At 43.2% G+C, this 16,478-nt stretch overlaps 1 protein-coding gene across 2 annotated transcripts in view; it reads left to right on the top strand.

Annotated features, from left to right (window-relative positions):
• The first annotated feature begins 1,132 nt into the window (after positions 1–1,132).
• The window catches only part of nfatc3a (nuclear factor of activated T cells 3a), a 66,910-nt gene continuing 51,564 nt past the window's right edge, over positions 1,133–16,478 (top strand). Inside the window, exon 1 of one of the 2 annotated variants that reach the window (XM_084476248.1) lies at positions 1,133–1,583. In XM_084476248.1, coding sequence (XP_084332374.1) covers positions 1,250–1,583 — 334 coding nt within the window. In that variant the 5' untranslated portion in view covers positions 1,133–1,249. Of the gene's footprint in view, positions 1,584–6,809; positions 6,948–16,478 lie in introns of those variants that run through there. The other variant, XM_084476249.1, reaches the window with a different exon arrangement.

Raw genomic sequence — 16,478 nt, 5'->3', positions numbered from 1 at the left:
TATTGTGCCAATTGTTGGGGGGAGGAAATGGCAAATTTTTATACAAAAAGTTGCAGATTAATTACTTACTAATATTGATTGACATGCCTACCCTTTTCTGAAGATAATTCAAACTCTTTAATGCAAACACTCATGCACTAAACACTAAAATTACTTAGTGTTTTTAAGTATTTAAGTACCCAAACTAAGTACCAGGCCGTCCTGATGTTGGTCTGTAAATTATACCTAAGTGTTCTAGGAGAGATTGATCACATTGATGGAGAGGTCCAGAGGTCTTGGAGCAGGTAGTAAACATCTAGATTTACTGTGTCTTCATTTTCCCAGCGAAAGATTCCTAGTCGGTCAAGACAAACAGAGAGGGCCACCCTGTTTCTATATCCGACTGTCAAGGATAAGACAGACATCTGTAGAAATAGGGAAAGAGACATTTACATAGAAATACATAGGATAAGACAGACATAAGGTCAAATACATAGATGCAGCACACATGGATAATCGAATTGACTACAACGTTGACTACAGTTATATTAGTTGTTCAGTGACAGACTCATGATGATCCATGTTCCCATTTCCATTTCATATTATATGTATATAATAATATTATATCCGAGCAAAATAAAAAAATAAGAGGCATAGGGGCCTATCATATGAACAGGTCATAATATCTGTTTTTACAAATATTTAAAAAGTTATACCCAAGGTATTTATTTTCATACTAACTATAAATTGAGTTGGTTAATGAAATAGGAGGGAGAGGAATAAAAAAAAGTGAAAGTGTTGTAGCTGTTAAGTCAGAAAAAAAATATTATAAAAACGGATTTCTATTTCTTCTTCTTCTTCTTCTTCTTCTTCTTCTTCTTCTTCTTATTATTATTATTAGTGTTAGAGGTATCATTAGTATAATTGTTATGTATTTTCATTAAAGAGAATAACACAAACATACTTTGTAATGTAATGTAATAAGGTTTTTGTTTATGTTTGTGTGTGTGTGCGCGCGCGCGCGTGTACACGTACGTGTTCATTTGTGCGTATGTGTTGCCTTTCTACTTTGCTGACGTCATCGCGGGAACTGCCCTGTCACGCGCTGTTAGTAAAAGTTGGGATAGAAGCTCCAGTCGGCGCGAGAGAGGTAAATTTCGCGACCGCTTTTATTGACGTCTGGTAAAGGTCGCGAGGAAGCGAAATAAATGACAGTGTAGCCTAGTCGAAGCCGCGCGAAAGAACGAAAGTCGACTCCTTCCAAAAGTTTATGTCAACACTTTATCACAGTAGTCGAGACGAGACCGCCACAGTGAGAGATATTCTGGATTTTTTGAAAAGAAGGAAACGCTTTACCGAGACCTTCGCGTATATAATAATAAAAACAACAACAACTCGAAAGGCTTATTTAACGAGAAGAGAACCACCCCCCCGTGTTCCAGTCGGTAAATGTTGTGACATTTACAGCAGGGCATTGCTCTATAGCCGAGTCGCGGGTGAACCCACGCTGTCAAACCCGATGACTACTGTTAACTGCACCGGCACCGAGGAGCTGGACTTCACGCTCATCTTCGGAGAGGACGGACAGCAGCACGGCCCTGCAGGTCAGTGCGCTTCAACCTGCCGGACCTCGATAGGATAGCCCTAGACAACCGAGGATATTCACCTCGTAGTAGGCTGTATTCCAAGTCTCACCGTGTAGGCCTACATTTGAGATATATTCAAGTTTCTCATGGTACATTTGAGATTATATTCATTCAAGTGCATCCTAGGACATTCCAAGTCTCATAGTAGCCTACACGGGAGCTATATCCACGTATCCTTAATTTCAACTCTCGTTGTTATAGTCCTGTATTAAATTGTAGTTACTGCTTCCCAGCTGTAGGTTAGACCTTCAACTGTTTAACAGTGAAACTGGAATGAACTTGACCTGACGAGTATTCTGAGAAATATAAACAAGGTTTTGGTCATTTCTATTCAGCCAAACAAGTGCCTGGGCCATAGCTATCAGTTGATCGGCATGCTGCCTTCTAAATAGTAGAAGGACAGCTATTGCAATTGTAAGTGTACAGAAAAAAACAACCGTACAACTTTGAGACACCTTCAACGTAGTCCTATAACGAATAGCTCTACATCTGCAAATGATGGGGTAAAGCAACACTGTTGTTAAACCACTGTATTAGGCCTACATTGTATACAGAATTATAGCCTGCATCACACATTACACCCATTGTAAGTAAGCAATGCGCCAGTACATTAGAAAATTGGTTGAGAACCATTTGCCGTGCTTTTCTAAATAAATTAGACAAAAAAATATGGTGAACTATATATTTTCAAAGGGGATGTCAAGTGGGGAAATGAATCAACAAAAGGTGCAAATATATGTCAGTTGGATAAAGTTGACATAGTTATGTTGCTTTTTGTTTGTTTAAGGCTATTGGCCAAAGCAAAACAAATAGGCTAAGCAATTCATTTTCAGACTAGAGAAAGGAAAACAAGGGCTCAGTTGTGAAGTTGCTTATCTATCCTCAACATATGATCCTGCAAATGTTATGTTTATACTCATATTATTAATGGTTAGTTATTGATGTCCAGATATTGTAAGGGCAACTACACACTGCAACATCTAAATGCATGTAACATATATTCAATCACATAAAATTATAATTTACATTCTAATTATTTAAATGGTTAGTCTACTAATTCAATGGCAAATGTCCGGTTGCCAACACATTAACATTAGTTCAGCCTTTTTTAACCACTTTATTTTGTCAGCTGTTTCTTTTCTTTTTCACATACATCATAGTGTGAGTGTGAGTGTATATATATAGGCCCAAAGGTTAAGAGAATGTGCAGCTGAATTTTGTCGATATGCAGCAAAGTCCATATAAAATAAAATTGTCGCCCCAAGGTTCTTCCGAGCACACAGCATACCTTTTGCCTCATACCGCTAAGCAAGCCCAAAGAACGCATCCCTTTTTTTTCACTATTCTTCCAGATTCCACTCCACACACACACACACACACACACACACACACACACCCACACCCACACCCACACACACCCCCCCACACCCACACACACACACACACACCCACACACACACACACACACACACACACACACACACACACACACACACACACACAAAGACACACACACAAACACACCAGCATCTGTTTCATCAAACTATGGCAACGTTTTGAACCAATTTGGCCACTGCTTTTGAGTTTCAATCCGTTCTACGTTTTTTACTTTGTGACAGGCCAAAGGGGAAAAAAACGGCATTTGGAATAAGTGTAGGAATAAAAGCACCACTGTGCAAGTGGTTTTAATCTGGCCTCGACTGTATGACTTGGCCCAAAAGAGGAGCTTCTGTCCACATGAATAACGAGAGTGCGAGGAGCCCTGCACAGCCAGAGTAGAGCAGCAGGGAGTAGAGAAGCACAGAGTCAAACGCTCTCAGTTTTCAATCGCTCTCATTCTCCGCAAGCCAAGCTCAAGTCAGGACCTGTTGAACACAACCGCTGTGCTGATCTACCCCCTGGTTAACAGCTTCCACTGGTTATAAAAATAAATAATAATGAACAAAAACTTTATCTACAGTATTAAAAAATCTTAACATATTTAGAACTTTAATAATTACATTTTAGTTTAGAAGACATCTAGATTACTTTGTCAGATTGAAGCATTTCTCGTCAATGTACTCTGATTGCTTTCTTCAGTTTTGGTCTGAAAATTTATTTTCACTCATCTGATGGTAGCCCGCTTCAATGTCTGTGACCCGAACCCTGTATCTCTGTCTGTCTGTCCGTCTGTCTGTCTGTCTGTCTAACTGTCTGCCTGTCTGTTTCTATGTCTGATTGTCAGCCTGTCTGCTTTCTGTCTGTTTCTCTTTAATCTGCCTGTCTGTCTGTCTGTCTGTCTGTCTGTATGTCAGTCTGACCATATGCTTGCTTGCCCCCCTGCCTGCCTGTCTTTCTGTCTGCCTTTCTGTATATGTTTGCCTGCATGCCTGTCTTTCTTTCTTCCTGTCCGGCTTTCTTGCTGTATCGTCCTCTGTGTCAGTCTGTCTCTCCGTCTGTCTTTCTGTTTCTGTGTCAGTCTGTTTATCTGTCTGTCTGTCTCGACCATCCGAGGCAGGCTTCCCCTGAAAGTGAGAAAGTTCTTCTGTTTCATCTGTTGGCTGTGTAACTGAAGGGGTTTCCCTGCTAGCTTCAGGTGAAGGAAAGACCTATAGTTTGCCAATGTGGTTAGATCGTGATCTTTAATTTACGCTCATCTCTAATTTATATACTCAAGTCATGTGACGTGGTGTCATGTGATGGTGATAGGCTAGTTTAGTGTTGGGTTTGTCCTTCACCTTAGTTTCAGATAAACAATCTTATTGACAAGGCACGCAACTCAGCAGAACGGATATACATCCATTCAGATGAGGCCCTCCAAGAAGATAGACGGATGAGTCAAGCTCTCTGCTAGGTTGGCTAATGCTACTGCGTAACATAGCATGAGTGATTGGTGTTATAAGCAGCAGAAGGGAAGTGCTGCTGTGTGGCGTCATGTCTGTGTTGAGCAAGGAGGGAGCTGGTCCCAGGGACACTTTAGCAACACACCCTCTGGATTCTTAATAAAGTGGCCTAATAGACCTTATTCTCCTAGTGGCCATCTTGGTTTCATCTTGGCTATAAACTCTAGCTGGGTTGGCGGAACTGAATGCGGAAATCCACAATCGTTACCCCAACCCGGATAGCGTTTAGAACCAAGATGGCCGCCTGGTCAATATGGCCTAATTCAACCAAACTTTGTTGAAGGGAAGGCGCTTTCTTGATGACCTCGATGACTTGCAGGCACTCATTTAAACTAAACACTGCTACCAGAGGCAGTGTGTGGCTGCTTGTGGTCACACAAGGACCTGTCATTGTGATGTCATTTTGGAAACGGACGTCGGCTCCATGTTCTTTGGAAGGATAATTACTCAATTATGCATTGTGATGAAGACCATTTAGGAAGTGATAGATGGGAAGGATAGAAGAAAATCATCCTTCCACAGATAGGAACGATGTTTGAATGGGATATTCATGTTAATCTTTCAATCTTAAATAATTGGGTCCCTTCTCCAGTAATCATGTTTAATGTTGCAATCGAGTGAATAGTATTTGTAATATATTTGGACCCCAACCCTAACTGGAAGTATAAGGGGCTTACCAAACATTATCTATCACTTACATGTTGCTACTCCAGTTAGGCAGGTGTCACTTTCCTTCCCTGTAATATGTCCGTATCAGGGCATATTATGTTCAGGACCCTACTTTTTTTTTTGAAACAGACTATTTTTGAAATAGCATGCTGCAGCAGCATTAGCTGATGTTACCACCAAATGGCTCTTATTATTTTTGCTTTGCCGTAGAAGGGCAGTACATTTGTCATGCAACATTTGGACAAACCAGTTAGTAATGACATCTAGTCATGATTATTTATTTTATTATTTTTTTATTATTGTCATCTAGCTATAGTTAATTAGTTCATATTATTAAGGTAATAACAACAACTCTAATTACCTTATAATAATAACACACCCAATACTTTTCCGTCATTCAGACTGAGACCTAAAACTAGAACACATTTATTTTCAAAATAATTATAATCAGGAGAACCATAGTCTGCTTTTATCCTGAGTTTAATATGATTGTGACCTTGGACTTGCTTACAGTCACTTGCATTTTCTCTCTAGTTCCTAATTCTTAAAAGAGAAACACATTGTTTGTGGAAAAATAACACTTTAACACTTGCATTACAAGTTGCCTTTGAAATGGTCTTCGCATTAGAGCGATAGCATTAGGCTTGATCATTTAATAAGCATTCAACAGGTGACAAGCATTAGAGTGGGTCTTCAGGCTGAATAAAGTAGCGCTACATGGGTCTTGAGCATAAGAGTGGTTGTATTAGGCTAGATCGGTTAGCGTTCTGGGTCACGAGCAGTAGCCTCATTGGTCAGTGGAGGTGGTATGAGAGCTGTGGGTCGATATGCCCTCTATGGGTAGCTGATGAGAGGGTCCATAGTGAAGGTGTCTGGCTCTCAGCCCAGACATGCCATGTGGGCTTCAGATGGTCGGGAGGAATGAGAGGAGAAGGGAGCAGACTTACTCCTCCCTGCTGTGAAGGGTAGCTGGAACGGCATTCTTGCTCGGTACTCTTTCTCCAGACCCTTCTCTCTTTTTTTTTATTTTCACACTTTCTGCATTTCTTGTATTTATTTTTGCCCTCTGTCTTTTATTTTTTATATTCAGAGGTAAGATTCTTTAGTTCAAAACAAGCATAGCAAAAAAATAACCAAGTTTTGCCGAGGCTTCTCTTTTCTGTGGTCTTTCTGTTTTCTCAGGATGTGAAATGAGACAAGCGTTACCGTCAGAGTGACTGATCTAGGCTAATAAAATCTCCAGATGCCAGCAGTTGTCATCAGTCAGTCAGGCTCAGTCACTAAGTCACACTGGATCTGGTTGGCTCAGGACCGCAGCAGCAGCAGCAGCGCCACTTAATCAACGCCACTATATACTTTTCAGCGTTTTGCCAACTCCTGAGGACTGTGTCGCGGTCAAAGTCGCCGTCGCCTCTGGGAGTGAATAAAGTTCCCTCTTGTCTCGGCACTTAAGTTGTTGTCTGACTCCGTGTCGCGCGTCTCGCCGCCCCTGGCTCGCTTCTCCTGGCCCTCCTCTCCCCAGCGCTTGTCGTGGGAAAGACTGAAATTACATCGCTCTCATGGTGGACTATTTTCAGCTCCCAGGGAGAGTGGCAGAGGGCAAGCGACAGGTTCTCTAGTCTCGTCGTGCTCAGAAGAGCAGGAGCGTCTCTCTCTCGTTGCGTCCACGGGAGGCTTGTTGTCGTCCTCTTTTTCTTTTTTTAAACCGCACCAGCGCTTTGGCGTTTCGACGGGCCGAGGTGTGGAAGAATGCTGTGCGCCACATCGCCAGGTGAGTCAGCTGGCACGTCCAGGCTTTGACCAGGTGTGTTGTGGGTTGGGCTTTTTTTGTTTGTCTAGACTTGTGTTGAGTTGCGGGATCCGCCACGTCAACAAACAGCTGTTATTGAGCTTTGTCAGAAACCCAAATCTACCATGGAGAAATAAATGGAGCTTAACGACAGCATACCCTCCGGTAGTAACACAGCGCAGAGGACCACATGTAACCAACATGTCCTCTGCACCAAGGTTAAACCGCACACAACACATGTTTGTTAAAAAGCTTTGCTTTAAACAGGATATTTGTCTTTTCTTTTTTTCTTTTATGTCTCTGTCTATGTGTGCAAAGTGTTGTCATGATGAATAAGGTTTCAGTGCAGTTGTGTCGGCTGCAGGGGCAGCGGGTGGCTTTCAGTGCATCTCAACCTGCTGGTTCAAACGTTTCCCTCTTAAGATGTGGTCGTCTGAGAGAGACCCCGGGGGGTTCAGCCGTTCGGACCCAGCCCGGGGTCCACATGTGGGAGGATGTCTGCCATGTGGGTGCCCCCCCACCCTGCTGAGCCGAGGGGCTCGGCACCCGGTGTGATGAGTTGGAAGGGTTGTTTCCTCGGGCGAGGCACGAGCTGCTATGTGTGGTATCTGTCTAGTTTAAATTTAGTGTAACACAAGCTACCGCTGGCTGCGCTGTATCAACGTCCCAAGGCCAGCCTCGCAGAGAGAGAGAGCCGCCCAACGCTCTTTTCTCCACTCCGGCTCTGCTTCCCTGTTAGTCAGAGACAGAGAGCACCTCGCCGGGCTCAGAGGGGGTTCCTGCCTGGTCTGGAGTCATTGCTAGAGTAGCGAAGCACCCACAGCCATGTTTGATTCAAAAAAATCATTGCAGTTGCAGTTATTCAACATGAAAGTAAATGCCTTTTGAGGATGAGGGGGATAGCAAAAGGGATTGCCCTGCTGTTTTTTGAGACAACAATTCACCCGTACAATAAGATGAAATTGATTCAGCCCCTTTCTTCATTAGGCCTATTGCCAAATAGGGATAGATTTGTTTCAATAATATCATTTATTCAATAAGTTGCTTTATATAATCTCAACTTTGAGAGCTCATAAAACTCATTAATTTACTCTACTTTCTCGTTGCACTTCCTGTTTCCCTAGTTATTTTCAGCTTGTTTATTCAATTCCCCCCCCCCCCTTTTTCCCCCTTTATTTTAGAGAGTGCATATGAAGTAATGGGGTTGTTAACAAGGCTCCCTCCCCGCTGTGCTGGGGCAGAGCGGTGAGGGGTATTTCTACCTAGGAGGATGTACTTCCTCCTCTTCTCACCCAGATCCCAAATTCCTAAATTCTACCACCTCACCACCTCCTCTTCGTCATTTCCGTGGGTTGCAGGGGGCTTCGGGGGCCCTGCACCGGTGGGTAGCTTCTGGTTTTAAGCACGATGGAGGCTTTGTGTGGGACACAGCACTCAGTTTGAATGAGTGCTGTGGTTTTCAGAAATGTTACTTTTAACATTCTTCACATTTTCAATGCCCTAAGGCATTAGGGGGACATTACATTTGAAAATACATAAAGACTTTATATATAATTGCTACACTATAATTGCTTATTCTACTTTTGTATCAATTTACATTTTGTTCAAAATGAATGGTATCGATTTTGACTTTGACATTTATGTTTTTAATTTATTTTTGGAAGATGTGTATTGTACGCAGGATCTTTACATATGAAGCATTTAACACTGTCATTCTTTCTTTCCCCCTTCCAACCCTATGCATCCCAAACCTCCCATATCACCAACCATAGTGCATTCAACAAACAAGGCCTTTTGTTGCCCAGACCAGCTGTATGCATTCTTACATTCCTACTGCGTCCCTCTGGCTTGTCTATCCCCTGTATTTGGCAGCTATACAATCTATTTGCACTTGGACCCATAGTTTGAAAATGTCAACTTAGATCTGTCTCTGATCACTTTCTCTCTATTTCTCTCTCTCTCTCTCTCTCTCTCTCTCTCTCTCTCTCTCTCTCTCTCTCTCTCTCTCGTGCTCTTGCTCTCGCTCTCACTCTCTCTTGCTGTCCCCTCTCTCTCTCTCACACCCACTCACTCTCTCACTCTCTCACACACACACACACACACACACACACACACACACACACACACACACACAGATACACATATGTACACACACATGCGCAGGTCTGCCCTCACCATGCTAGTCTTCCTGGCTCCCATGCACAGTCAGCCCTGACAACAGGCTCTTTAAATGTCACCCCTGCCAGTGGTAGCCTCTGATGTTATCTGCTGTGGGTTACTGCAGGCCACCGACCGGCCTGTGTTTGCCTCTCATAACAATCGCCTAATGCAATGACTGTGGCTCCTGCCCCGTCCCCGTGGAACCCAGTGAATGCACCAGCCTCCTGGTTCTCTGTTAATACACATAAGGGGGCATCGCTGGTCACGGTATCTCTCCACACAACATCCAACAATCATGTCATGTTTGCATCATGATTGTTTGATTAGGCTTATTTTGAGTTTTCTCTAGCTATATACTATATCATGTATAATGCATCATATAAGTAAGGATAATATATCTAATTATATTATGAAAGTAAAAAAACAAGTAATATATTTATGGAGGGATATAAGGAAGGGATAATCCACTACAAAGTGGGCTGATATCGAAAATAATGCATAATGCGGAAGCAAGGCTCTTAGCCCACATCGTTAATTCTTTTTAAATAAAAGTACACTTAGTGGTGGATTACCCCAATATAATTAATTGAGTCTAATGAAAAGGAGCCTGGAATCCATAAGGGTTTCAGGGTTGTGAATGGCGCGTTGGCAGGTGTTTCAGTCAGGCTAAGGTTCAAATCATCAACTGGCACCTTTTGTCTGCCCTGTGTTTTCACAGCAGGAGGTTACTAATTAAGAGCCTAATATAGCATGCAGTCATATGTTACCGTTGGCTTAGGGTGCCGTTTTTTAAGCTACTGCTGGCTGATTTCCTCTGCCTCTGACGTGAGGGAAAGTCTTCGTGCCGCAATGCTGACACATCATACCTTCCGTATTGATGATTAAAGGATAACTCAAATTGTTCAACCTGGACCCTATTTCCCTATCATATGGATCTAAGGGACTGATGCAGACAACATTTTTAGAAATTGGTCCAGTATTGAGCAAGAATGCTGCAGCTGTAATCCAGGAAAACGGGCCACAGTCTAATCTTTCAGGGCAACAGCGCCCCATCAGCCTTCTAAAAGTGTGCTTTTGCGTGGAAAGGATTCCTACAAAGAAAAACAACAATCTTTTTTTACCGCTTTATCCATTCTGTTTGTAACTGCGTCTCGGAAAATCTCAGCAAAAAAAAGAAAAATCTCACTCTGAAATCTCACAGGAAATGTCCTTATTGTCATTAAAATCTCTCCTATCCTTCACCAAAATGTGTTCTCACTCAATATTAGACCAATTAAAAAAAAAAAATCTCACTAGTACATTATACAGAACATGATTGTACAATAGGGTCCAGGTTGAAAAAAACTGAAGAAGGTATCCTTTAAGCTGACCATTAGAGTTATTATAAATTATGAACCACACATGAACCCCCTTTTTCTCCCCCTTTTGATTCAAATGCATGTGCGTCAGTAGTACCCTACCCACAAATAACCAATACATGCAGGGTCAAACAGGAGAGATGCCATTCGGTGTTGGAGGGCCACAGTTCTAGCCCGGCTTGGATAATAATAATTATGTGTGTGTCAAAACCTCTTTGCTCAGTAATAGGGCCAAGGCAAAGCAGCCCTGCCTGTTTCATTCACCTAGAATTCACCTAGAAGATTAGAATATCAAAACACACATTTCTCATTCAGAAAGTGCTCGCCAAAGTAGGCCCTGTCCCATTTCACCCCCCTTAAAACTTCCACTTGGTTTGGAGTGCCTTCAACAGTAAATCTTCCACTTCGTTTTAAGTCTGCATCAGACCTCAATACGTTTTGAGGGTTGATTATAAGGGCAAAATAGCACTCCCCCTTGCTCCCTACAGTAACGGGACACCCTACCCCTACACGAGAATGTGCAAAATATAGGGTTAGGGCAAAAATCTAGGGTTAGGGGAGGTATTGGGATGGGGCCTTAATGTGCAAGGAACTTGAGTGAGTGTATAGTAGCACGTAGCTTGTCAAATGTGTTGTTTCAGTACATCATTCAAATCCATTGAGATGTTAACTAGAGTTTGTTATCTGGAATTTTGTATGTGAATTTTAAACCTTCTGTCATTGACTTTAGGCTTTAACTTAGCTAAACAATTATTTATTTACTTAATAACAAGTATATAGCAACATAAATTGTAAGCTCAAGGGAATTCTGTGTACTTTATTTTCCTTTGATTATACATATTTCGCATTCATCTGCTTGATCTTTATGAGGGCTATTTTTTATCCTGACAGCCGTACGGTGTGTGGTTATTTGGCAGCATTGTGATTGGGTCGGTTGGTCGCCGGTTCTTAAGGAGAGCTGAAAGAAGAGCCCGACCTGAACACAAAGCTTGTGTCCAGGCAGGGGGTGAAAGCTGAGCCCCTTCTAATCAACCTGCTTCCCCACACAAAGAGCCAAGCTCCGCTTACCCACCAGCCTAATGCTTCCAGCCTCATGCCTCATGGCTCCAGCCTCCAGTCACTAGCCTCCAGCTTCCACCACACAAACTGCTGGCAAGCCCATACTCATAATTGACACACACACACACACACACACACACACACACACACACACACACACACACACACACACACACACACACACACACACGCATACACACACATGCATACAAACACACACACAAAAAAAGGTAACAGAGTAACACACAGCACACACACACACACACACACACACACACAGACACAAATACAAACACAGCGGCACAGACGCATTCATGCAGGCACTCACACAAACACACACACACACAGACACACGCACGCACGCACGCACTCACACATGCATACATGGTACACAACTACACATACAGATGCACACAGCTGCACAGATAGAAGCAAGCACAGTGGCACACATACTGGCAAACACTGGCCCACAAACAAACACACTGACACACATACAGATGCAGACACAAACACTCACACACACACACACACACACACACACGCACACACACACACACACACACACACACACACACACACACACACACACAGCTTTACAAAGAGGTGACACAGCACACCATGTAACGACCCGCTGCGTTAGTTATCCTGCCATTGATGGACACTTATACCCCCCCCCCCCCCCCCCCATTCCCCGTCCCACCTCCACCCCTACCAATATAAACCTGGGCTTCACGCCAATGTAGAGCTGTGTCTCAGTGCATGTCACATGACCCTGACACACCTCCTTAACAACCAAGGAGGAGGAGCCACGACGGTAGAACCAAAGGTAAACGTATCCCTCGGTGTCCTCATATCCCCTCATAGAATACTCCCAGGCCATGGAGGTTGCGTCGTCTGGCAGCAGTTGCGATCTTAGCCGGGACCCAATATGGTCCTTACCCCGTCCGACTCCATAATGCACTCCCACTCTAGTGTGGAGGGCGTCCCATTAGACTACTGAGGGGCCGCTACGTCAAGGAGTTCCTCCAAACGGATAGTGCCAGGACAGTTCCAGTACAGGGCTTTTAGGCGCCCGGGTCCCAGCTCACTGGCCTCTGGAGTTGAAGGGTCAAACGTTTTCCCCCCGTTACCCCATCAGCCCTGGCAGTGTGTCAGTAGCAGCAGTGAGAACCCTGTCCAAACGCTTCCTGCAAGGAGGAGCGATTTGCCGGCTATTTTTAGCTTAGGTACAACAAAGCCTCTTAAAGATCTTTATTTAACCAGATCGGCTGTGTCATGGATAGACGCTTGACGCACTGGGCCAGCAGGAAGTCAGCAGGTTCTGTACATGCAGACAAAACACATTTTTTTAACCTATTTGAATACTTTGTGTCTGCTACTGTATTTGTGTAGTCTACTTGGATGTTCTCTACCCTGCCTTATTCTACTCTTATTCTCTGCCCTACCCTACTCTACTGCATTCTGCTCTACTCTGCTGTACTTTATAGTGCCCTCATCTACTGTGTTATACTCTATTTTGCTATGCTATACTCTACTTTGCAGTGCTATCATCTACTCCACTCTACTGTATTACACTCTATTCTGCTATGCTTTACTCTACTCTACACTTCTCTATATTCTCCCCTGCTCTATACTCTACTCAACTCCACTCTCCCTTTCGCTACTCTATACTCCACCCTACTCTACTCTAGCTCTACATACTCATTTCTACTCTATACTCTATGCTGGGAAACAGCAGAAGACCCGAAGGCCAAGGAAACACAGACGGCTGGAGGATGTTTGTCTTGAATTTGAATACATTTAAATTAACTTGGTTATACTGCGTCAGCTACTCACACAAAGTGTGACAGGTATATTCCAGTAGTGGTCTTTGCAGGCTGGATCTTTTTTATTGGTAGCATTTAGAAACAAAGAGCCATTTGACAAACCATATTTTTATATGGTTTGGTATCTGTCCACATTTCTGTTTGATAGAATAAGTGGAAATGTCACCACACAAAATCAAAACCCCCTCTGCTCTATTATTTTCTCCTATCTTCTCCTCCTTTCCTCTCCTCTCCTTATCCTCTCTCTCTCCCAGTCTCTCCCCTGTCCTTGCTCTCACTAGGGGGGCTTTCCCCCACTGTAGCCCCTCCTCAGAGCTGGGAGTTCAGCTAGAGATGTTTCGGTGGATCAGAATAAGCCCGGTAACCAGGTTCCCCTCATGTCTAACGACCCCCCCCGCCTCCACAGACATACACACACCATCCCCACACCAATCCCTGCACCATCTATCTGTGCTGTGTCAACTTTTACTTAATCACATCACATTTGTAATGGGAAAAAATACATGCCTTTTTAAATTTGTTTACTACATAAGACACTTTGCAGTGTCACAATGTTGGAGCTTATGAATGAGTGTTAGTTATTGGTTGGCAATTGCTTTCATTGCCGTATCATCTCTCAACTTTTGTATCAACACTACGTTCTGCCTCCATCTCTAGGGGGCGCTCTCCAGGAAAGGGCATGTACATAAAATTAGACGTCTAATCTAATCGAATTGGCTTGGAAATGTGGTGCCGAATACACGTGTGTGTTATTTTTATATGGAAAACGTATGATAAAATCCCATACAATATTTACTTTACTAGTTTAGTTTAGTTAGTTTAGTTATCAACTTTCAGGGAACATGTGAGATAGCCCCAGCAGTAACAGTGGCCCGGTTGCCTAGGCTACCAGCTTTGGGCCGCTGTTATCGCGTCATGGGAGCTGGTCTGCCCTCTTGGCTTCAACCAGTGATAATAAGATCAGGGATTAAAATTTGTAAGGGAGATTTGAAAGCAAGGAAAGATATTACAAGATTACAAAATAACGTGCAGTCCTTATCTTGACAGCACATGCTCAGAGGCTATATTATAATATATTACATGATATGATAATATATTTTAAAAAGGCCATACAAGAAGTAGTGTATTTGGCCACCATTGTGTTAATTTTGGCAACCATAAACAAAGCTGTTATCACCAGCAAGGAATCCATTTCTTGATGTTATTGTTGGGCCGTATTGTGTTTTCTAACTGCACACAAGCAAACTACCGGGAGCCAGGTGCAGCCCTAGGCCTCTGCCACATCTGCATTAACAGGCTGCTGCCGTCTCAAACAACTGTAACAACAGTGACTTCAAGTCATACGCAGCCATGAGGTAACATGGGCTGGGGACTATGGAAAGAATATTGACGCATGCATGTGACATGTTTCAAAGTGTGACAAATGATTCAGTTTGGTAAAAATGAATCAAGCTTCAGAGAAACCGGTTTCTTGGTGATTTTGTTAAGCTTAATTGTTGAATTGTTGACTATTTATGTCAATGTGTTACATAATCCAGAAACAATAAACCGCTAAAAGGCAGTGAAACCGAACCTGGAGTTGTTTTGGGATGTGTGTTATTTGGGGGTGGTGTGTATGCAGAGTAGACACAGTTTCTCAGTTTAGTAATGTCTGAGATCCAAGCTCAACACTTCTGCTTCCTCTGTTCCTCTCTTCCTCTTTTATCTCTCTCTCTCGTGCGACCTCTCTCTATCCCTCTCTCTTATCCCTCTCTCTATCCCTCTCTCACTGTCTCTATGGTCTCTTTGACTCTCTCTCTCTATCCCTATCTGCCGGCCTCTTAGTCTTTTTATCCTCTCTCAGTCAGTGAGTGAGAGGCTAGTTGGAGATCAAATGCTTTGTCTTCTCTTTCTCCCTCTCTTTCTCTCTCTCTATCTCTGCCTCTCTGATGGCCTCTATGTCTCTCATTCTCAGTCAGTGAGTGACTGAGAGAGCCTGGCCGGGATCGTGTGCTGTGTCTTGTGACAGACAGGCAGGGCTCGTGGTGTGCAGCTATAAATATGTCCTCGGCTGTGGTCTCTGCTGTTCTCAGAGTGGGTGTGGCGAGGCACAATTTAAAAAAAGACACATTCACTTTAATCCAGTGTTTTTCAACCTGTGGTAAACGTTGGTACTGCAAGTGGTATGTGGAATCTTTCTTGAAATAGATAGAATTACTTTAAAACATTATAAAGACGATTGAGAATAAATATATTCTGAATATTGTTCAGTAAATATTAAATAAGGGCACTCAAAAAACGAGTGACCGTTGTGTGCATTTTACTATGTTTTCCATTGTCATGTTTTGTGGTCATTTGTGTTTGCTTAATAAACACAATGGGAGCATTAAGCAGCATTGATGACTTTTTCTTCCCATTTTCATCCCAATGGCCATGGCCTTCTTGCAGGAATAAGTACATATAAAGGGGGCGGTGTCACTCAGCAACCACACATGTATTCATCTATTTTTTACCGTGAGGTGGTCCGCAAATGTCTTGATCCCAATTTAGTGGAACATCTAAAGTCAAAGGTTGGGAACCACTTCTCTAATCCTAAACCACTTGCCAGTTAACTAAGACTTCATATTGTCTGGCACTTGAAAGTGAAGAAACATCTGAAAGGGGTGATCAAGCAGTTGGCTTCTTTCAACCTCAAACTCAAACAAGTTGAGTGTATAATTGTGTGCGCATGTGTGTGTGTGCATGCAGGTGATTGTGTGTTTGTGCATGTGTGTGTGTGTGTGTGTGTGCCTGCGTGTGTATGTGGGTGTGTAATATATACGGACGATGGTGCTGACGTCATGCTGGGTTGGTACATAAATGACATCTCTAGGTCTTGATTCACCAATGTTTCCACAGTCAACTCACACAGGAAATGGCGTATATTGTTGTTGCCCCTTTCCTGAACATCCTCATCTGACCGAGTATTTGCGGAGGATCCCGTTTCAAAGAAGCCAACAGCCACACACACACACACACACACACACACACACACACACACACACACGCGGGCACACAAACCCACACACACATTGACAAGCACACACACTGATACACACAGTCTGATACACACACACACACACACACACACT

The sequence above is a fragment of the Micromesistius poutassou genome (assembly GCF_964030765.1).
Source record: "Micromesistius poutassou genome assembly, chromosome: 12".
Lineage (NCBI taxonomy): Eukaryota > Metazoa > Chordata > Actinopteri > Gadiformes > Gadidae > Micromesistius > Micromesistius poutassou.
This window is presented reverse-complemented; position numbering and strand designations above follow the sequence as displayed.